The sequence below is a fragment of the Anabrus simplex genome, chromosome 1, assembly GCF_040414725.1.
Source record: "Anabrus simplex isolate iqAnaSimp1 chromosome 1, ASM4041472v1, whole genome shotgun sequence".
In the NCBI taxonomy this organism is placed as follows: Eukaryota; Metazoa; Arthropoda; class Insecta; order Orthoptera; family Tettigoniidae; genus Anabrus; species Anabrus simplex.
The window spans coordinates 514,709,008-514,733,071 of record NC_090265.1 but is presented as its reverse complement, the minus strand read 5'-3'; the positions used below and the strand labels follow the sequence as shown (position 1 = coordinate 514,733,071).

General features: G+C 37.4%; 1 protein-coding gene across 5 annotated transcripts in view; it reads right to left on the bottom strand.

The window, feature by feature from the left end:
- LOC136857052 (late secretory pathway protein AVL9 homolog) overlaps positions 1–24,064 on the bottom strand; it is a 230,883-nt gene that overhangs the window by 50,413 nt on the left and 156,406 nt on the right. For all 5 annotated transcript variants that reach the window (XM_067135412.2, XM_067135414.2, XM_067135415.2 and 2 more), the window contains exon 9: positions 2,574–2,662. In XM_067135412.2, the coding sequence (XP_066991513.2) occupies positions 2,574–2,662 (89 nt within the window). The remainder of the gene's footprint in view (positions 1–2,573; positions 2,663–24,064) is intronic.

The window sequence follows — 24,064 nt, the reverse complement described above, 5'->3', positions numbered from 1 at the left end:
AGAGAAGAATACATGTGATGTGAATTTGTGTGATTATACATAGAGGCAGGTGGTGATACCAAGTCCTCATAAATTAGAGTTCTAGTGTTTGTATTAAGTGATGTGTACGTGCAGTAAAGAATATAAACCCAGGTACAATATGTACTTCTTCTCCTTCTTCATTTAGGCCTACGATGGACCACGTGGTTCTTAACTCTGGTGAGCTCTTTTCTTCCTCTTAGCCCAGTATTCCTTCATTCTAGCGCTATGGGTGTCTTTTCTTTCTTGAGTTCATTTCACTCCTACTCCTGGACACAGTGATTTAGTTGTTAGTGACTGGAGAGAGTCAGATGTCTTGACTAACTTTCTGAACTTATCTCTGTTGTAAATGTCAATGTGATCAATGTTTATGTATTGTACGTCTTTCCAAACTAAATTCGTCCATTTGGCATTTGTTGCTTTTCCTCTAGATACAGTGTTGAAGATCCTTGAAGTGAGTCTCTGGCTGTCCATCCTGACTACGTGACCATAGAACATTAGTCTTCCCTTCCTCATAGCTGTTGTAATGCTCTCTATTTTACTGTACAGTTCCTTGTTGTGCCCGATTCTGTACCCATCTCCTCCTTTAATGTGACCCATAATCCTTCTGAGGATCATTCGCTCTTTCAGTTCCAGTTTTCTGAGTTGTCCTTTCCGGGTCATGTTTAGGCATTCTGAGGCGTACAGTACAGATGGTCTTACTATGGTGTTGTAGTGTCTAAGTTTAAGATTCAAGGAGAAGGATTTAGACTAGTATATGTTCTTAAAAAATTATAAGCTCTTTCTAATTTAGTGCATCTACTCTTCATTGCAAGGTCCTCATTAACATTTGGGGTTATCCATTCTCCAAGATATTTGAATGTGTTGGCCTTGTGTATTATTTTGTTCCCCAAAAGAAATGAAGTTGGGAGCTTCTCTGATGTTGGTCAGAAATTCTGTTTTATTGACAGCAATCTTCAGCTCTACTTTAGCTGCTATGCGTTCTAGGGAGGATAGCTGGTATGTAGCTTCTTCCATACTTGAAGCTAAGAGTGTGAGGTCATCTGCGAAGGCTAAGCAAGTGACTGTTAACTTGTCTTTTTTGTAGCCCATTTCCAAATGACCCTCTCTAGCAGACAGTTAAACAGGATGGGGAACAAAACATCTCCTTGTCTAACACAAAGCTTTTTGATAATACCCCTCTGAATTTGACTTTGGACATGGTGTTCGTTAGAGTAGCCTTCACAAGATTCAAAGTCTCCTTATCCAGTCCCATTTCAGTCAACGTCTCAAAGAGGGACTGTCTGTCTACCGAGTCGTAGGCCTTCTGGAAGTCAACGAAAATTGCTACATAGGGTGAGGTGGTGAGGTGCTGAGGTTTTGTAGGTAAAGACAGTTTTGAGGTTCAGAATCTGCTCTGCGCATGACCTTAACTTCCTAAATCCAGCTTGGTACACTCCTATGCAGAGGTCTAAATGTGCCTCCACTTTTTTAAGCAATGCTTTGGAGAAGATTCTGTGAGTCACTGATAGGAGAGAGACCCCTCTATAGTTGTCAGAGTCTAACTTGTCTCCTTTCTTCTGCAGCGGATGGATGATAGCTTAAGTCCAATCCCTTGATAGTGTTTCTGTTGTCCAAATGTCAGTTATGATTTTGTGGATACTGTCAATTGACTCTTCATTTGCATGTTTCCATAATTCTGCAATGATGCCATCTTCGCCTGCTGTCTGTTAGATTTCAGTTCAGAGATGATATGTTTGATTTCTTCTTTGGTAGGAAGAAGGGAGTCAGGGTTAATAACATTCTTGGGTTAAAATGTAATTTTTCCTCTGGTTCTTCTGCATTGAGGAGGTCATCAAAATATTTTGCAAGGGCCGTAGTACAATCTTCATTGTTCATTTTCAGTTCTCTGTCTGGTCCTCAAAGGTGAAGTGTAGGGGCTGAGTAAGTGTTTGTCTGAGATTTTAGAGTTTTGTACAAGTTACTGGTGTTATTCCTTTGAAAGTCTTTCTCTGCCTGATCTATGATGTTGTTATATTGCCTCTTAGCATTTCTGATGGTCTTAGCCGTGTTCTTTCTGACTGTTAGGAAGGCTGTATGATTTTCCCGTGTTTTTGTTGCAGTTCCATTTCACCCATGCCTGTCTTCTCTCCTCTATTGCCTTATCACATGGTGTCCACCATGGGTGCTTACTCCTTCTGGTTACAAGGATGGTTTCTGTTGCTGCATCTATCAGTGCCTTCCGTAGGTTAGGCCAATCCGTTTTGTTCTGATACAATATGTACTGTATATACTGTAAAGTAATTTTTGTATATGTTATGTGTGTGTAAGAAGTTGATGGAAGTTGTAAGGAGGAAATGTTGTAATATATGTGCAATTGGGGAATTTCTAACTGAATTTTAGCTCATACTGCAGTATCCTTTCTCGTACCAATTACTGTGCTAGAGATATCATTTTGGAATTATGTGATGTTCTGTCTTCAATTACATTGTTTTGTTTGCCGTCACATTTTCATCCTTATCATTCTTCTGTTAATAGTGATTAAAGCAGCTATTCTAGTAGAAATATTTACTTACCCACTGCTCTACCAGTTGTTGCAACAGCTCTCCCAGTGGAAACCATTGCCTGGTTCAACTTACGGCCACCTTCTGTGTTCTGCATAGTGCTAGAGAAACAAAAAACAAAAAACCCTCAGAAATAATAATAATAATAATCATAATAATAATCTCTGAATCCCATATCCAGGGCAGACAAACTTTCTGGGAAGACCCACAGATTAAACATAAGAAAGGGCAAAGACCAAAGAGATCAGAAGCAGCTAAACAACTACAAAGCCAGAAAATGAAGGAGACATGGGCTAGCAGCTATGCAGCCAGTCCAAATAATCTTGTAGTGACAAGAACTGAAAGGAAGCTTCATTCAAAATGTAAATGACTATTAGACGTTTTCCAGGCTGTTATGTTACGGTTGCATTGTTTACAAGTGATGACATCTTGACAAATACAGAACCTGCCTTGCCAAGATAGTCTAGGGATCTGCTGGAGCTGATCATGCTCTTGTACATATGGAGGTGTAAGCATTCACTGTGTAGTATGGAAATTTGGAAAAATGGTTATCAAGGGCAAGTTACTGCCTGTTTCTCAAAATGGGAAACTTGACTCTGCATAAGTGCAAGCCTTCTTCAATGCAATTAAAATTGTTGGCATGCTTCTGTAAACAAACTAAATGCCTTCACAGTCCTTTATTTGATTATAGCATTGTAACATTCTTTTCAATTCTATTACCCCCACTCTGAAATCATCCAATACAAATTTCAATCATTTCTTTGTTTACCCCTTCTTCTCCTACCTTCTACAGTTGACTTCATTCGTCTCATGGGTAATATCTTATAGTACAAGTAGATTAGCTAAGCTTTCTAATCTCTGTCCACAATCTTCTTCTTTCTCTGCATCCATTATCCAACTGTCCGTTGGACAATGTAACAGATCAGCAACTTTCATTTTCGCCTCTGCTTCTACAACTTTTCTGTGAATACAGTGAGTCAATCTAGACCTTTTCAATCCGATGATTTTATTTATTCACTGTTTACTTGGTCACTCCCCTCTCTTTTCCCAGTCCCCTTCCATTTCAGCCCTGTTCTTGAGGTTCTTCCGATTTCCATCCTGTTGACATGACTAAGCAACTTTAGTTTGCTGCAGTAACTTCACTGTGCTAAATTTTCTCATATCTTTATGCTCCTTATGCAATAGTGCCTTGCACTGAACATGCTCTTCAGAAAAATTCTGAATGTTGTAGTTCAAGTTTCAGCTAAAACAAGGATAAAATAAATTAAATAAATCTTAAAAATTACTCCAGTGCAACACAAGGTCTCTTACACTTTTGTAGATTCTTCCTGCAGTAAAATGTCACTAACTAATGCCAGTATTACAACATGTTCAGTGTCTCCATAAGACCTATCTGTGTCAGTGCAATATACAGCAAGTTGAAGAAGAAGAAGAAGAAAAAAACAGGATTGCAAAAATATTTTTAGGCCCTTTTCCTTTTCCCTACATAATATGTGTTCAAACGTTTCACTATAACAAATTCTGAACTTTCTGTATAACTAAATAAAGTTCTCTTTTCCTATATTAAAATTTATTTTTTTCAAAATATAACTGAAATTCATTCTGTTTTATAAGATAAACACACTGCCTGACAAAAAAAAAAAAAAAATTAAGCACCCAGAAGGAGTGGTTGAAATTGAATGAAACTACATATGCTGAAAGACCATGTGCCTTTATTGAACTTATTGAAATTATAATGTGAGATAAGACAAGGCCGTTGGCAGTTACAGGTGGAATGTTGGCGTAAAGTCTGTAGGGTGTTGCTCCCCCCCACCTCCCCCCTCCGCCGCCGTCACCACAATACGGTTTGGAATGGTGTCAAACAGTCTTTGGATCCTCTCCTGAGGCATGCTGATCTACAGTTGTTGCAGCTGTCCCTCCAGATCCCACAGGCTGGTACTGGGAAGGAATCCCCTTCCAATGTCATCCAACAAGTGTTCAATGATGGAGAGGTCCGGGGATCTCGCTGGCCATGGCAGGACCTAAACGCTCTAGGCAGTCAATAGACACACATGCTGTGTGTGGACATGTATTATCTTGTTGAAGCACTGTCCCAGGCTGCTGTGCCGCAGGACATGTGGACGCAGAATGTCTGTGACGTATCACTGAGCAGTCAAAGTCTATAATACTAATATAAATGGTCCGTTATTGGACATTATAAATTTTCCAGCTAACTCATTCCTGGTTGCCAGCGTTTCGCCCTCGTGTGCTAGGTTGGTCTCATCAGTTGGTACCTAGCACACATACCAAGACGCTGGCTAGTGCATACTGTGGAGGCCACTGCGTAGGCTACTTGGAAACACCGGCAGTGCCAATGCACTATGAGAGACCTTGTCTCTTTACCAAAAATTGATGCCTGCTTGGCCATCAGATGATACAGATGTTGATTCCCATAGGGAAACGCTGGCAAACAGGAATGAGTTAGCTGGAAAATTTATGATGTCCAATAACGGACCATTTATACTGGTATTATAAATTTACTCATTCGGGACAAATATTTCAGATTCCGTATGGGAATCAACATCTGTATCATCAGTCAAAGTGTGCCGAAGCACTATTAGAGGTGACCTGAACGCATATCCTATGGCTCCCCACACCATGATGCCAGGGATTACGCCTGTGTGTCTTTCCACAATATGGTCAGGATCTGCCCCTGAGCCACCAAACCTGCACCCAATGGTCATTGGAGGTTATGGAGAAGCGGGACTCATCACTTAACATGACGCAACGCCAGTCGTCCTCTGTCCACGCCTCCCGGGCAAGGCACCATTCCAAACACAGGCGTTGGTGTTCTGGTGTCAATGGCAACCGACATATGGGTCGGTAAGACCCAATCCAGCGGAAGCGAGTCGTCGAGACATTGTGAGGGAACTCACAGGAAGTTGTAGAGTCTCCAGTACATGTTCACGGATGGCAGGTGCCGAAGTTATGGGATCCCGCAATGCTTGGCACACCATATAACGGTCCTCCCTTGGGGTGGTGTTTCTTGGTCGACCCGAACCTGCACTATGTGATTGGATGCCCTCATGTACCCATTCAGTCCAACATAGGGCCAATGTGACATCTGAATGGCCCACATGCCTGGCACCTGCACGATACGACCAACCAGCCTAATGCAGTCCAACAATGTGGCCTCTATCAAATGCTGTCAATTAATGGATAGGCTGTTTAACGCGTCTGTGAGGCTTCACGGGTGCTTCGTACTGTACATAGTCTGCATGTCTTGCTTAACTGTCTGACTCACAGCAGTTGACTGGTAACAACCTAACAACAGGACGGTGCCATCATGAATGTACTCTGGTGGATATTCTACACATTACAGATCCTTATAAATCTAATCATTTACTCACACATCGCTGGTATGCATGTATACCGAAATGGGATAATATTGGACCACTCCTGGGTGCTAAATTTTTTGTCAGGCAGTGTATTATTATTATTATTATTATTATTATTATTATTATTATTATTATTATTATTATTATTATTATTATTATTATTATTATTATTATTACACTAGCTGATATACCCGTGCTTCGCTACAGATTTCTACATTATATACAGAATTGTAGGTTAGATAGTGTACATGTTGTGAGCAAGACTGTATTAAATTGCATGGCTCTTAATTTTATCCTAGAAATGCATTGGAGAAATCACCAAACGTCTTTTCTCATCATATGAAGACTATGTTAGGGAATTTTCATTGTAATGGTAGGCCCACTTGCTTACCATCAGTCACAATCAGGTTGGGGAGTTTTCATTATAATGGTGGACACAGTCTCCACTTGCTTTTTTACATATTCAGAAAGACTGTCTTAGTGGTTTTCCCAACTGAAATGAACATAGGTCATTACAATGACGTCAGTAGGAATGGCGCGAGTAAAAGCAATGATTTCACATGAAATTTTTGATCAAATGAAAAACAAATTTTCTCACTTTAAACGAACAGTACTACGCTGCCGATCTAACAGTTCAAAGTTCCAGAGCTGGAATGACCAGGCCACAGACAGTCATGATCCGTGAACACTCTTAGTCTTTGATGGGGGGAGGGCGTCGTCGAATAGTGGAGCGTCCCAGGGAAAAAACTATGCCATTTTACTAATCTGTTTCCTAGGAGTACCCGATGAGTCGGAAAATCTCAATTCACTACACCGGTGGCAGAAAAATCTATCTGGATTGGATGCAAATTTTTCCTCCAAGCCAAAGGAGAAACCCTCTCTTCACTGCTAATTTTGAATAAAATGAATGTAGAATTTAATAAAAGTGAAGAGGAAGAAGCTATTTTTCAAGAAACTGCTTTTTCAGTGTTGAATTTTGAGTTATTTAGTGAATTGTGGTGCTATAATTTGGAATATGCCTAAATTGTAGTTCTAGACCAGGTCACACTACTACTACTACTACTACTACTACTACTACTACTACTACTACTACTACCAAGTGAAGCTCTGCCATAAGTGTGCACACTGCTCATTCAAAACAGCCCATCAAAGTAGGGATCGAATAATTGGAATACTATGATGAGCCAGTGTGTTACGTACCAGCAGTACGGTATCAGAAAATGTAGGAACCAGAGGAATGGCATGCTAAAGAAGAAAGGTTTCTAACTCCTCAGCTATTTTCCGCCAATATTCAGTCAGGCTGTTATACTTGGTACGCAGCGGTAATCCCATCTATCGGAGTTGACCGGAAGCATAAGAGACAAAGAACATCACAACAAACAATGGTCAATGTAATGTTATTATTGAACAATCTTACGGGCTTTCAATATTTTAGGCCTTCACATTTAGTTTTCTTCCGACTCTACCATTCTTATCATAGTCGGTACGGTAAAACTGAATAAAACATAAATGGTTGGAAATTGTAATCTCTATAACTTTTGTTATGTAGTTCTTTTCCGTAGGACAAATAACATAGGTATTTAAAGATTAAAGTTTAGGTGCATTCCCCTAAACTACAATTTCATCCAGGGTGAATGCAATTATTTATAACTTAGACTGTAGTTTCTTATTCCCCGACTCTATATACCGACTTTCATTAAATTCTGTTAACCTATTTTCTCGTGGCTTGGCGTCAATATGGACTTGGCAACAAAAATACAAATTCATGAATATCTGTGTTATCAAAGCCTATACGATAACAATGTATGACATAAATGATCGGAAATTTAATTATATATAACTTTTGTTATGTAGTACATATTGATAGGACCACTAATAATATAAATATTTGAGAATTAAATTATAGGACTTCCCCTAAACTACCATTTCATGCAGCGTGAGTAAAATGATTTATAGCCTAGATTGTAGTGGCCCATCCCCCGACTTCACATACCGATTTTCATTAAATTCTCTTCAGCCATTTTTTTGTGATACGTGTACATACATACATACATACATACATACATACATACAGAAATTACAGAAAAGTATAAAGTGCATTTTCTTGTTACTATGGACATAACCAATACAGAAATACCATTATTTTCAAATTCTGAGCAATGTACAGACAAAACTCTTATTTTCCATATATAGATTATTTTAATTATTCACACAATAAGGTATTCCATACATGTATGCAATTGGTCAAGCATGCCATCTATTTGAAATTGACCAATAAATTATGCGCATTTTCCAATGCAAGGAGTCACGGTGTTGGCTGAGTAGGAGCACAAAATTTTTGATCAACCATTAAACGTTGCAATTTCATATCACTACCTTACTATTTCCTTTATCAAGACGCACCACACATTCACTATTTGTCTTTCATTCGTAAAGTAACATATTATTATTCATGTGCCAGCACTCAACACAGACGAAAATTACAGGCTACTTTAGTACATGAGTAAAATCGTTAAAACTGCTTAAAATAGAATGTATTATCAACAATCTCTTACTAGAACAAGGCACGACAGCTTGAAAATGCGTGAAAACTGCAGTCAGCGCCCCTAGCGACAGTGGAGTGACAAAATTAGATTGACTGCAGTCTATTATGGGTTGTGATAATACTTAAAGTTGCTCTTATCAGAATTTATTCAAAATTTTGAAATTAGCAGCATGGCTGGCCACATATATACAGTATATATATGCAATGTATGGTGTGAAAAAATCACTTTAAATCTTATTTTTGTTTTCCAGGAGACCTGAATCTGTCCACATACTTTACATATGCACACCTTTTCAATTATCTTGGCTGTATTTACTTACATTTTTATGGACACACTTGTTTTATCTGCTAGCCCTGTGGTGTAGGGACAGTCGTGTCTGCCTCTCACGTAGACCCCAGGTTCGATTCCTGGCCAGGTCAGGGATTTTTTACCTTGACCTGATGGTTGATTAGAGATCTATTCAGCCTACAAGATTACAATTGAGGAGCTATCTGACGGTGAGATGTTGACCCTGATCTAGAAAAACAAGAATAATGGCCGAGGGATTCATCACACTGACCGTGCATAACCTCCTAAACTGGACTTCAGGTTGATCAGCAGTTATTTGGTAAGCCAAGGCACATCAGGACTGGTAAGCAATAGGATTTAGAGTTTGTCGGTTTATTTGTTTCTTCTGTTTGTTCTTTCAGATGTAAACAGAGTACATTTATGTCGTTGGAAGAAATATATTCATTATTGTGGGTGTCTGTGGTGGTTTTTAGGTGTTACGATGAATACAAACATCCAGCTCCCAAGCTAGAGGAATCAACCAACCAAAGTTAATATATGGACCCAACCAGGAATTGAACCCAAGGCCTCTGCATTAAAGGCCACTAAGCTGACCATTCAGCTAAGCAGATGGACGTTATAACTTCCTCCTATTCGAGGAAAAACCACATTTCAGAAAAACACAAGTAATCTGTTGGTTTACAACTGCAGTAATGAAAATTTTTCTCCCTCAGCCCATTATTTTGTGATTATCATCTGAAATTACACTTTAAAAAATATTTGCAATACCATCATATTCCCTTCTGCCATATCCCTGAAATCAATGTACAATGAAACATTTTGTAATCAACATCTGTAAAGTACAGTACCATTATATGAAGCCTTCAAAAATTGATATCACTTCACATCTGCTAGATGGCAGTACCGTCAGTCTTCTACTTTTATTACTGTGCTTTAACATTGCACTGTCCTGTCTTGTTCTAGTGTAAGGTCTTTGGTATTATTAATCTCGGCAAATATTTTGAGTTATCAATTCACAACTCAATCTTGTAATTTTTTGAGAAATCAATCCCACCATTCGACAACTCTACTTGACTGTAAATTTAACACCGAGCCTATATAACCTTGTTCAAAACACTTTTTGCTATATAAAACTTAATTTTTGGCTCTAAAAGAGGGCATGATTGAACAATTTTTTAAGAATATTAGTCAGTTGTCGAATACACATAATCAACATGACTGTACTGATTCTTATTAAAGTTGCTGCATAATATGGATACCTGTATTCATATTCTGTACAATCTAACCCAGGTACAGTATATGTTATTTCTTAATATGCAACACAATTTCTAGGCAAACTAAATCAATTTTCTGTTTAACAAAATTCCATTACTATGAAAATAATGATGATACCCTACGAGTTCATTATACCATAGTGTCCACAGGAATGTTCTCTCAAGTTTTCCTGACTTTCCCTGACTTACTAAGAAAAATTTCCCTCACTCACGAAAACTGAGCGACAAGTTAATTTGCCGAACAGCATGTTTTACAAGAAACAAAAAAGGAAATTCCAGCCTCCACCCTTCCCATAGCTGGCCTAATTCTCTCTCCACTTCCTTTTTTTCAATTATTTATGGAAAAACAATTACATTGATGGTAATGTATCCACACAGAAGCACACAAGATGCTGTCAGTTAGTACAATTAATTTTTATTCACATATATTCACAAATTAACACACACATAACCTTAATCACAGTATCAAAACACTTCAATTCGATAATATCAACAAAGCTGCCAACACTTATGGAGGTTACAACTTTGAAACGCAGTTGAAAACAATATGGAGACTGCAAATATTACATGTCAGCCCGGGATATATACTTGCTACTATACTAAACAACAACTAACTTCCAACAACTCTCTGTCAATGACTCAGCATTAACTAACTTCACAATCAAGATCGTCTCTTTATATAAGGTGCCTGCCCAGGCTTCTAGAAAGTTACATTACAAAATATATCTTCGTGAAAATTCTAGAATGCATAATACACAGATTATAATGCATAGAATATTCTCAATCGTTCTATGCCTATTACCATTCTGGAAGTTAGAGTGTGTCTCACAAGTATCGATTACAATTTATTTATACAGGTAAGAATACATTATAATATTAATTTACAGGTATTTACATTAACGGAACTGATGATGATGATGCTTGTTGTTTAAAGGGGCCTAACATCGAGGTCATCGGCCCCTAATGGTACGAAATGAAATGACAAAGTAAAAGTTCAAAAACATCCACTGACCAAAATAAAAAAATGTCATGAAGAATGAATGGATGGACATGAATTTAAAACAATCAGTGGATCCGACTCAAAAAACTATCATAAATAATAATATTAGTGACCAAGGGACCACTTCTTAAGCACAATCCTGAATCGAGGATGCTTGATGTCTAAAGGGGTCCAAAATCCAGGTCAAAGGCCCCTCAGAATGGTACATATCGCTAGTAAAGTAGAACCATGGTATGTGTCATGTTGGGGTACTAATCAAAAGGAGCGAAGACTCAATGGTGTTCCACACATAATGGTACTACTCACAAGTATTGGACGTCGTACAGGTAACGCAGACCTATGGTGTTCCTCACATAATGGCGCCATACATAGACAACGCAAACTGATGGTGTTCCTCACCTAGGTGTACTAATCACAGGCGAGGGTAATCCCGTGGTGTTCCTCACATAGTGGATACTAAGTGCAGGCCCACGGTGCTGCTCATATAGTGGTACTAATCACAGGCAATGCCCAGACCCGCGGTGTTGCTCACAAGGGTACGACTCACGGGAACTGGAAATCCACAGTGACACACTCTCTGCTGCTACTAATCACAAACCTATTTCGTACCTAATATAGTGGTACTACTCACAAGTACAGGCAACCCATGGTGTTCCCTGTGTGATGGTACTAATCAAAAGTAGTTTCATGGTTCTAATTCAATCACCCCCTTGGTCGCCCCTTTTAGTCGCCTCTTACGCCAGGCAGCAAAGAAAGGCAAGGGCCACGAAGGGCGTGAAAATGAAAGACTCCCTAGGCCTCGAATGCTATAATACCGTCGGGGTCGGAAAAGAACAAGAGTTGACCAAGGGAGGTTGGACAGGATAGATGAAAGTGAGGACCCTGGAAGCAATGCCAGGACTCAGCTAAGGGCCCCGTGGTCGCCAACCCACGCTCCCAAGTCGAGAGCCCTTCGGGCCCCTTTTAGTCGCCTCTTATGACAGGCAGGGGATACCGTAGGTGTATTCTTCATCTGCGTCCCCCACCCGCAGGGGGTAATGAGTTTGGTCCGCGAGAGGTATTTTATTTCCTTCAAGTCCCCTGGCAAGCTGGTTACGACCCCCCTATTCGCCACCTGGGACGCGCCACGTGGGAGTATCACCTCACCCCCTGCTACGCCAGCGTAGTAGGTTCGTGGTAACTGAACTGATATAAATCTCTATGTACAACATGTTTCATGACATAACCTCACACATAATATGATTATTCGACTACGTAAATAATACTAATATTTTCATGACAATCTCAAAAACAATGCGTTCATATCGTATGTACACATGACGTAATAATAATAATAATAATAATAATTTGAGCTCGATATCTGCATTAGTTACCCATGGGTGAGAGAATATTGTTTTCAAGTTATACCTGCTAATAGCACTTGCGTCGATGGGCACTTTATAAACAAGTTGTTTAAAGGTAACACATAGGCCTAACATCATTTCCAATGAACAAAGTACAACTAACTTATTAATAGAGTAACTCAAATATGAAAATAAAATTATTTTACCACAGCAATCCAATAGTATTTCACGTGGATTTAAAGCACTCTTGAGATCAAAAGTAATTAACTTGTGTATCTAATGTAGGTGAATATGATGAATTCCGATTAGTCTAGGTCTATATTCAAAACAGTTTTCAAATTTGAAGACAAATCAGTCATAGGCACCATAGGTTTCTGACTTTGAAATCTTCTGAGGAAAGGTTCAACATCTGGTGAAATACTTCTAAAAAGCACTTAATTTTGCCTTAAGTAGTGGATTCTTCACAGCTTCTCTTGTTGTTTTTGGCAGTGTACTCTTTCACAGATTTGTCAATGTGATCATAATTAATCAACACAGCATCCATTTTCCAACCATCTTACTGCAGTGAACTTGTAAGGAAATGCAGTGCTTGTTGTTATGTCTGTATATTTAGCACGTTGAGCAGGGCTATTTTTGAAAAGACTGTGCAGAGATCTGATAAAATTAAAAAGGTCCCAGTCAATTTTGGAGATCCCAGTTTTCATGGCTTAGTTCACTGTATGCAAATTGCATATGCCTATATCAAGAAGAGATTTGGCCTTGGGGTTTAGCATTTGCAAATGATTTTTAAGTTTCTTAATAAAACTGAGGTTAACATTCAGCCCATCCATTGAGACTTGCAAAATATTGCCTAAAGGTAAGGAGAGTCCATGTATAAACCAATATAACAAGTGATCCGCAGTTGCCCTGCCTAAAAATACACTATTCCAATACCTTGTTGCAACTTTTGAAGATTTACATCCCTAAACCTTATACACAAGGCTACATTCCTAGCCAGTCAGTCACACTCAGCCATCCCTCTCACTCTTCCCTTCCGTCTTTGTCAATATGCTTATCGCTACCCATCCAACAGAGCTGATCATGTGAACTAGGAGTGTTTCCCTGTCCAGGTAGTCAAGTGATCACATTATTAGGTATCGTCCATCTGTTGTACTGTCGACAAGTACTAGGATTCTGTCTTCATGTTTCATTGTTGTTTCTCAGTTAAGTTTTCTTGAGTAGGTCAATCTTTAAGTTATGGAGAAACACAGGAGTTATACCGCTAGGTTTAAATTCAAAGTGATAAAATATGTTGAAGAACATGGTAACAGAGCTGCTGGTCGAGAATTCAGTGTGACTGAGTTTAATGTTCGCTAATGGTGTAAACAGAACGCTGCGCTAGAAACCACCAACCGAACATGTAAGGCATTCAGAGGGCCGAAAACTGTTAAGTTTCTTGAGCTGGAAGATGAATTGCTTCATTACAATACAGAGTTGTGAAATGATGGTTTTAGTATCTCGCACAAGATGCTACATTTCAAAGCATGTGAACTAGCGATTAAAGGAGGAATCAGCTGTTCGGATATGAAAATGAGCCAGAGTTGGATCCGTAGATTCATGACACGAAAGGGTCTGTCTCTGAGAAAGCGAACATCTCTCGCTCAGGGAATGCCAAGTGATTTCAGCGACAAAATCACAGATTTTCATTGCCATGTGATAGCAACACATAAAAAAAAAAAAAACAATGACCTCTTATCTCAAATTGGCAATGCAGATCAAACCCTGGTAAATTTCAACATGCCATACAACACCACCATCAACAAGAAAGGAGAATCTAGCGTGCTTGTTCTACAACTGGGTGTGTGAAACAGCGGTGCACTGTCATGCTAGCAATAACCGCAGACGAAAGAAAATTACAACCGTACATTATTTTCAGAACAAAAACAGTGCCTAAAGCAAAGTTTCCGAAAGGCATTCATGTACGGGTTCAAGAGAAAGGATGGATGGATACAGCTCTTGTCCGGGAAGACACAAAGAAAAGTCTTCAGGAAATGGAAACTGATGTCATTGTAATTCCTGGTGGACTCACACATTGTCTACAGTCCTTAGATGTTTCCATCAACCAGCCCTTCAAAGACAACATACATAAATTGTAAGCCGAATGGATGGCAGGAAGGGAGCATGAGCTGATGCCAGCAGGCAAAATAAAGAGGCCGTCAGATGAACTCCTGTGTGACTGGGTTATGAAGGCATGGGTTATGGTGTCAAGAGTTTTCTTGAAGACGGGTATTGGAAATGCATTGGACAGAAGTCAGGATGATGCAGTATGGGATGGTGACCATAATGATGCACGCGAGCATAGCTCGGAGATAGAAGGCAGTGACAATGAATAGGGTAAGTATGCCAGTTGTGTCTTGTTTCAATAGTCTAATGCAAATGTTACATTTTGGGGGGGGGGATACGATCTTTCATACACAAATCCCGGCATATATCACGCACCAAAAAGGTTCACACTAATTTTTTATTAAGAAAGTGCGAGTCATTTGTGAGCAAATAAGGTATACCCTATTAACGATCTCTTCTTTTACAGCCCCATTCTGCAATACCACATCCCAGATACTGGCATCTAAGACTTGCAGAAATTAATTGTCTATCTAATTATAAACCCTCCCCTTGTTATTACCATGGTTTTACCCTTATTGTTCATTTTTACTCTATGTTGTTCCTTATTTTCCACCATCTAGTACATTTTTACTTTTTGTTCACTCTATCACATCCTAATCTGCTAACAGCCAAGTTCTCATTTTCCCCTGATGCCAATTCCTTTTCAAGTTCCTTCTCTATCATACCCATTTGTTATTAAAGAGACTACCTTTTTTTTTAGCAAGAGAGATCCATGTCATATGCAATAAAGTTTTGAAGGACCATAAAGACAGCAATTTTCTTTCATTTGTTACCCATTACAAAACAATGCTGTACAACAGCTTGGCTCTCAATTGCTCATTTCAATACATACAAGATCATGAAATGAGAAATGCAAAAAGTGAAACCAATGTGTCACCATTGAGGTTAGGCAGCGGAGTAATAAAGCAACCCGCATCAAATTTGGGGAATCATTCATGGTTAGTATTACATTCTCATTTAAAATGAAAATCAGACTACTGTGGCACCACCTTCAACAGAGTGCACCAGCAACATGTCAGTCATTAGGCAATCAATGCACGTATGATTTGAGGTTATGTACATATAATGAATAAAAGAGAAGATTTTGAAGTTGACGTCACAATACTGAATGTATGAGTCTCCGTGAGTCTCTTTGACATACACACCACCTTCGTTACACATACTCTCTGATTCCAGCCTCCTCCTCTTAGCACGTTATGTACGTATTATAAAATGTCTGATCAAAGTAAAAATAGTGCATACTTACATAATAGTCACATAATCTTTGTAATAATAATAATAATAATAATAATAATAATAATAATAATAATAATAATAATAATCCTTCCACATATTGGGCCATGTGTCCCATTACGGTCTTGCATTTTTTCTTTTTGCAAGACTTGCAAGCAATCAAATGTCCTACCGACAGGTTGCTAGCCTGCAGGAAGCAAGACCACTGGTGGGGCTGCCACCTCTCAGCTAATGGACAAGCTGAAATTACAGCATTTCCTCCATAAGTGATGTAACGGTTATACCGCCGTGACTGGGTTGACAGAGCCTCATCTATGGGAACCGGTTTGTTCATCCCAGGAAGGTGAGGTTGGCATTTAGGTAGGAGACGTTATGTCGTCATCATCATAATCCTACCAAGTATTGGGCCATGTGGCCTGTTACGGTCTTTCATTTTCTTTCCAACGCTTCAATGGACGTCCTATAGATCTCTGTTCTCTTGGTTGATTGCATAAGATCTCCTTTGGTAGTCTTCCAGATTCCATCCTTTGAACGTGACGTTTCTAGTTTTCTTGGTAATCATAGATGTAATTGATTACTACTTTCACATTCAGTCCCTTAAGCAGATCTTCATATCTTATACAATCTCATTTTGTATAGCCTGCTCTTCTGCGCATGAATGTCATTTCACGAACTGTAATTCTGGACATGACTTGAGTTCTTATTGTCCAGGCCTCAATGCCGTAGCAAAGGGTTGGTCTGGCTAAAGTGTTATAAAAACGTAAGCGAGTGTGTTTTTGGACAAGAGATGGCTTCATGATATGATTTCTGATTCCTTTTGTTCTGGTAAATTTTGTTATTTTTGCAGAGCTATCAATTTCCCCTTGGTAGGATAAATTGTATCCCAGATAATTGAATTTGTTGACTCCTTCCAAAATTTTATTATCTAAACAGGTTTTACGGGGATAGGGTCCTTCCCCTTAAAGGCCATTATTTTGCTCTTTTGTGGTGAAATGATCATGTCGAATTTTGAAGAGACTTTCTGGAGATTAGAATTTTGAAGAGACTTTCTGGAGATTATATGCTGACCACTGAAGATCATCTTCTGAAGATGCTACCAATGCAATATCATCAGCAAAGAGTATGGCATCTAGATGTGAGATATCTGCTGACTGGGATCGATCCATACCTTTCATGCCTCCATGCCTGCATTATGTTTTTCATATAGAAAACAACAAAGGAGAAAGTCCACAACCTTGTCTCACACCTCTGCTGATTGGTTCCCATTCAGTCTGATGACTACCTAACTTTACTGCAATAAGGTTGTCACTGTACATGCTGTATATGTTATCTATTAACTGTTGTGGAACATTATCTTCAGCTAAGATATTAAGAAGTCTGTTCCTGTTAACTAAGTCAAAGGCTTTATTAAAATCAACAAATGCTATGTGAGTTTCCAAGTTAAATTCTCTGCGTTTTTCTACTAAGAATTTCAAGGTAAAGTAAGCATCAGCACAATCCATGTTGTTCATTTCCAATCACATTTTCATAATACCTGAATAATTTTTCTTTGACAATATTAGAGTAAATTTTGTAACCTGAGTTGAATATACTTATCCCGCTGTAATTTCCACAATCTTTCACACTGTCCTTCTTAAGAGGAATAACTATAGCTTTTTGCCAATTCTCTGGTGGTCTGTTGCCATTCCAAATTAAATTGATGAATTTGAGAAATCTTTGCTTGAAGGTGTCAGTGGAGTACTTGAATAGTTTGCATTTATTGAGTCTTCTCCAGATGCTTTTCCATTTCTAAAATTTCTGAGTACTAGCTCCAGTTCTTCGAGTGTAATGATTTCCGAAGATTTGTTAAGAGATGTTGGCGGAAGAAATGGCTCAATATTTGAACCCCTCCAAAGGTTCCAAAAATAAATGAGCCACTCCGTTAGAGGTATTGCATTAATATGCATGTCTTCTCTTACATCATTCTTCAGTTTCTTGAGTATTTTATAGGTTTGTGGTTGTGGTCTTTTTATATCAGTCTCCACGTGTGAAACAAAGTCTTCTCAACTCTCTCTGTGCTTTTTCTGCATTTCCCTTTTTTGCTATTGCCCTCTTGTGGGGATACTCTATTTTATCCTCTAATTTACTAGTTGGCAAAAAACATTTATAAGCCTATCTCAAGACAAAAATAGGACAGCAGAATTTTGAACATCCATTTATTGTAATGAATAAAATAAAATAAAAAACATTATTTTCAGTATAGATTTCATGATGACAACCAGAATGACCATAGATATGGAGAGGAAAGAGATCAAATTCCCTATAATTGAAGAGGATGGCATGGAATCAATTGAGAGAATACAATTAAACAATAGCATGGATACTGATGAACATCTAAGGATCTAAGGAAAGGAAATAGACAACATTTTTATGGAAAATCTGGAATTGGATGGAGTGCAGAACCATAACAGTAATGCTGAAGTGGAGTTGATTAATAAGATTAAAAGGATAATCACCATAGAGGGAGAAGAGGAAGGAAAAGGAGAAAATCCAGAAAGATGGAGAAACATTGCAGAAGCAGAAATTTCACCAGTAGAAAAGAGGAAATTATATGAAATCTTGAAGGAACATGCTGAAATATTTAAAAATAAACCAGGGCAAATACCTCATTTTAAATATAAGTTAATAGTAAATGACTGGACCCTGTATAGAGGAAAAATATACGACATACCAGAAAAATATTTTCAGGAGGTCAAGGAGATCATAAATGAGATGTTAGCTGACGGAATAATCGCTAAAACTACTACTGCGTATTTGAACCCATTGGTCGTTGTAAAGAAAAGCAATGGTAGCTTAAGGATATGTCTTGATTGCAGAAAACTAAATGAGAAACTGATACCAAAATATGATCAAGTTCTGAAGATAAAAGAAATCTTGAAGGAATTCAGAAATATGCAATATTTCTCCAGCATGGAATTTACGTCATCTTTTCATTATATCGTGCTATAAGAAAAGTAAAGGCTGTTAACAGGATTTTCATTTTCAATCAGGCGTATGCGTATTGTCGTTTGCCCTTCAGTCTGAAAAACAGCTGTGCAGTTTTAATTAGAGCCTTAGATAGGAAGCTGAGAGCAAAAGTGAAACAATACATAAATTGTTATGTAGATGACCTGGTTTTTGGAACCCAGACATTTGAGGAGCATTGTAAAAACTGGCAAAACATTTAGAGAATTTAGAGAGAACAGGTTTCAAAGTCAACTTAACCAAATCCAGATTTTGTCAAGCACAAATACTATTCATAGGTCATGTAATAGATGGAGACTGAATAAGACCTAACCCAGTAAAAATAAGAGCCGTGTGAATGTCCATGCCCAATGAAGGTAAAACAAATTAGTTTCTAGGGATGATGTAAGGCTTTTCAGGTGTTTGCTCTTTAACCAGAGTTTCGTCTTAGGTCTGACACTAGACTCGTCAGAGTGGGATGTGTCAGACCCTACCCACTAACGCTGGGTGTATGCAGGTGAGCTTATCAGAAGCCTATATACGAGGCACAGTCTGATAACTGCATACGGGAGATAAATCTCCTAATGGAATTATTGCCTGCCTAGCAATTCCAAATGGAAAATTCTAAATTCCCATGCAGGGAATTAAGATATTTTTCACCAATAGAGCATGTCAAAAACATATCAGATGTAAGGCTTTTCAGGCGTTTGCTCTATTAACCAGCGTTTCGTCTTAGGTCTGACACTACACTCGTCAGAGTGGGATGTGTCAGACCCTACCCACTGACACTGGGTGTATGCAGGTGAGCTTATCAGAAGCCTATATATGAGGCACAGTCTGGTAACTGCATACGGGAGATAGGCGGGCAATAATTCCATTGTGGAGATTTATCTCCCGTATGCAGTTATCAGACTGTGCCTCATATATAGGCTTCTGATAAGCTCACCTGCATACACCCAGCGTCAGACCTAAGACGAAACACTGGTTCTAGGGATGACACAGTTCTTCTCAGATCATTGTGAGGGGTATACAAAAATAGCTGCACCATTACAAGAATTGTTAAAGGTAAATAATACGTGGAAATGGAATGATAAAGCAGAGCAAGCATTTCTACAAATGAAGGAACTAATACGGGAAAGTATAAAACTAGGATACCCGAATTTATAATTTAATCTGATGCATCAAACATTGGTATAGGTGCATTTTTATACCAAGAGGAAGACCAAGATAACAAGAAATGAACGTACTTAGCATTTACGAGCAGGAAGCTAAGAAAACATGAACATTATACGACTACCGAACTTGAGTTGTTAGCGATAGTCCATGCCCTACAACAATGGAGGAGGGTAATATATGGATATCCTGTTATCATTAGAACAGATCATAAAGCCCTGATGTTTGGATTGAAAGCAGTAATGATAAGTGAAAGGATAACAAGGTGGATACTATTCACTCAGCAATTTCAGTTAAAGATTAATAATAATAATAATAATAATAATAATAATAATAATAATAATAATAATAATAATAATAATAATAATAATAATAATAAAGTCCAATGATCCTTCTGACTTCATAAACGTAAACTATCTGGCTTCCTTTGTCATATAACCTCAACATGATTCCTTTGAACTTACATAACAGTAACACAATCCCTTTGGATATGTACATATAATCTCAATTTCAATACGTCACAACTAGTTAAAGTGAGGCAATCCCGTGATTGAGTAAAATACATGCTAACAAGAAAAATTAAGTCAATTACAGCTGACATGTCAAAATCAGAGGCAAAGGTTAGAATTTTAAAATGTGAAGAGCTAAGGAGTTCTTTTGAGGAAGTACAAATTAAAATAGAGGAAACAAAAAAACACTGATGTAACTGCCACACTACACTTTCAAGAGGAATGTGAGGGAGAGCGAGAGCTATTTGAATTTTTTTTTTCAGAGCAGTAGCACAACTGCAAACAATCATAGATGAAGCAGAGGATATTCAACATAATTTGCCAGCTCAAATGCACATGACTGTTAATGCCACTCATCAACAGCAAGTTGAAAAAAATCATAACAGAAAGAATACAGAAATTACCAGAATTCAATGGCAAATTCAAAAAGGGTTACTTTTTAGAAACAGTTTTGAATTAACCATTCATGATGATATTCAATTGACAAATACTCCAACATATCAATAACTGATTGGTATTGTGCCAGTTTACTGTCATAAATTGACAGTTGGAACTAAAATGGACGCAGTAGCCACGAGAAGAATAGATACGGCATATAAATTCAATCATCGATATCGAGAAAGTAATACATATATAGCGTAACTGAGGTGATAAAAATAAAAGCCTAAGATTGTTGTAACAATATTATTACTACTTCTCATAAAATACTGCAAGCTACAAGAAGCAACGTTCCAATCGTAAGAATAATAAGAATATATTACGAGCAGCTAACCGAAATCTAAAAGGATTTATCATAACATTTGGAAGAAAAAGGTTGATATTACAGAATATTGCATTGAAACGCATAAATAAACACCAAGAAATTAGAGTGGCACATTGAGAAAAAGATTATGTAAAGGATTACGTCACGTATCCTGAACAGCAGCAGCAGATAACATTTAAAGTTCGCCAGCAAGAAATATTAAAGTCTGGCAATGAGTAAACATATAAAATAGAAATCAAAGTATATAATTGAATTTTAGGCAAACATATTGGTAATCTAGAAGAGAAAAAATGGCATTGGAACTTAGAGAAATGCTTTACTTAACACCTATATTGATGTTTAGAAGGCAGTGAAGATCCTAAGATGACGAAACTCACTATGTCTGTATGCATTTTTGTTACCTTTGCGCAAGAGATGCCTGTCAACATGAGCTAAGAAGACCATGGCCAATGTCCGGGGACGGCTTTCATGAGATGACGGAGAAGGAAGCATGACCTGTCCCACAACATCCCACAGACCAGGCGGATGTACGATCGGGAAAAAGTTAAGTCATATATGTCTATGCAGTAAGTACAGTAATAAAAATCCTTTGAAATGATATGTTATTTCCTTGTGTAATAAAGCGATAGTGAAACAGTGAAATCTTCAAATTAGTTCATAAATAGTGGATTTTTGTGTGATACCATATACATGTGATCGTGTAAAGGATGATAGGTAGTCATCTAAACAAAATAGCAATTCTTTGGCTACGATGTGAATGTGATATAATGTATGTAACCTGCCAATGCGTTCGTAATGTTGTCTGACATAGAGATGAGGTTAGCATATATGAATTATAATAGTTATATCGACATTGTGGTTAATATAACAAATAAGTTATGGTTGGTATATTATAAAATGGAAGTGATACAGTGCCATATGTATATCGACATCGTGGTTAATATAACAAATAAGTTATGGTTGGTATATTATAAAATGGAGGTGATACAGTGCCATATGTAGGTTATAGTAGGATTATGTGAAGACATGTGAGTCATATGAAATGAAACAGTAGTCAACTAAGAACAACTGGAATATTCAAGCAAATAGATTATGATTATGGAATAATCTGCGTCAAGTCAATGTGTACATAAGGGTTGTTGAGAAGAAAGAAGAAATATGATGAGGAGATATGAAACAGATGATATATATGAAGAATGAGTGAATGAGAATAATAATAATAATAATAATAATAATAATAATAATAATAATAATAATAATAATAATAATAATAGTGATGATGGTGGTAGTTATTATTTCATCGATAAAGAAGAGAATGATTTGGTGCAATGGTTATATTGAGAGGATTGACGCAATTTGAGGTTAATAAGATATATTTAACTCCATGATGAGTAATAATTCATAGGTATTCCACATCCAACATTGAATATGATTTATATAGCTCACATATAGGAGGTAGGCACATATAAATCATCGATATAAATCCATATAAGGCAAGTTGAGTAGAATATTAACCAACATTAACCCAGATTTCAACCACAGTCATGTTTGCTTGATAAATAGAAATATATCATACTTAACTTATCATGATTATGCTATTGGTGAGGTTACTGACACATAATTGCTAAAGATATTGGTTGTTAAAGTCTTTTCAAATGATATACGATACTTATTTTCATAAATATCGATGAATTAGGTGTTGTAAGTTAGTAATGACATGTTGATATGTTGTATGTGATACATTTATGCAGTTAACTCAATTCATAGAATCTATGAGAGGGATGATATCCACGTGAGCTACTGGTAATGATGATAGATGATAATTTTGAAGAGTGCATATGTAGTAAATGACTTATTACTTATCTTTTTCCTGTCATATCCACCTATACGGCAACTGATGTGATTAATATCCTCAATATTATTAATTAACTATGGAGATGTGAAGACACGAATACATCAAATTAGGATATTTAAGTCAAGGCAATGTATGATGCTCGATTTTCCAGATAGATCTGTAAATTTTATAACATTAACGAATGTAGGGATTGTAATCTCATTCAGTCACAAAAGAATTGAACAAGAGATGTGATTTTAATTTACAGACACAGAATTCGAGGAATCATTTCATATTTATTTTCTACTTTTTGAGACATAAATGTAAATAATTAATTTTTGTTTTAATCAAATATCTTTGATGAGTTACTTCAATGATTAATGAATTTTAAATGAAGAGAGATACTTATTTCCAATGATATTTCATTCTTTTATTTTCAAGATTTTCAATTATAATCTATATATTAGAAAAATTTAAGAAAACTAAAGTCAGTCAGTCTGGCCATTCCACCCGGTCGATTTCCTTCATTTCTTTCTTAACTGAAATGTATTCATGCACAGATTTGTCATCAGGTACTATAAATCACTTAACTTCCGCCTTCCTCATATTATTTGATTTTTTCAATTTTTTTTTGTCTCTTTGAAGCAATCGTATCTTTGGTTCTAATCGAAGTACGGAGTTTGTTTTGGCCTAAGAACAGTCAGCAGATCAAGCTCTTTCATTTCAGCTCTTAACTATTCAAATTGGTTGATTCTGAGGGAAGTTAAGAGTGCACATTCAATTTGACTTCTCATTTCTTCAACATTTTTTCTCATTGAAGCAATCATATATTTTGTTCTAATTTGAGGTACGCAGTTCGTTTTGGTCTATAAGCACTCAGTGGATTAATCGCTTTCTTTTGAGGTAATAACTACTTAAATTGGTAGATTCTGAGAAAAGTTATGAGTACATTTGTCTCCATGACGAAGATCTTTGAAGGACTTTTTAACAGTTCGGTGTGTAGTGTTGTTCCAAGGAA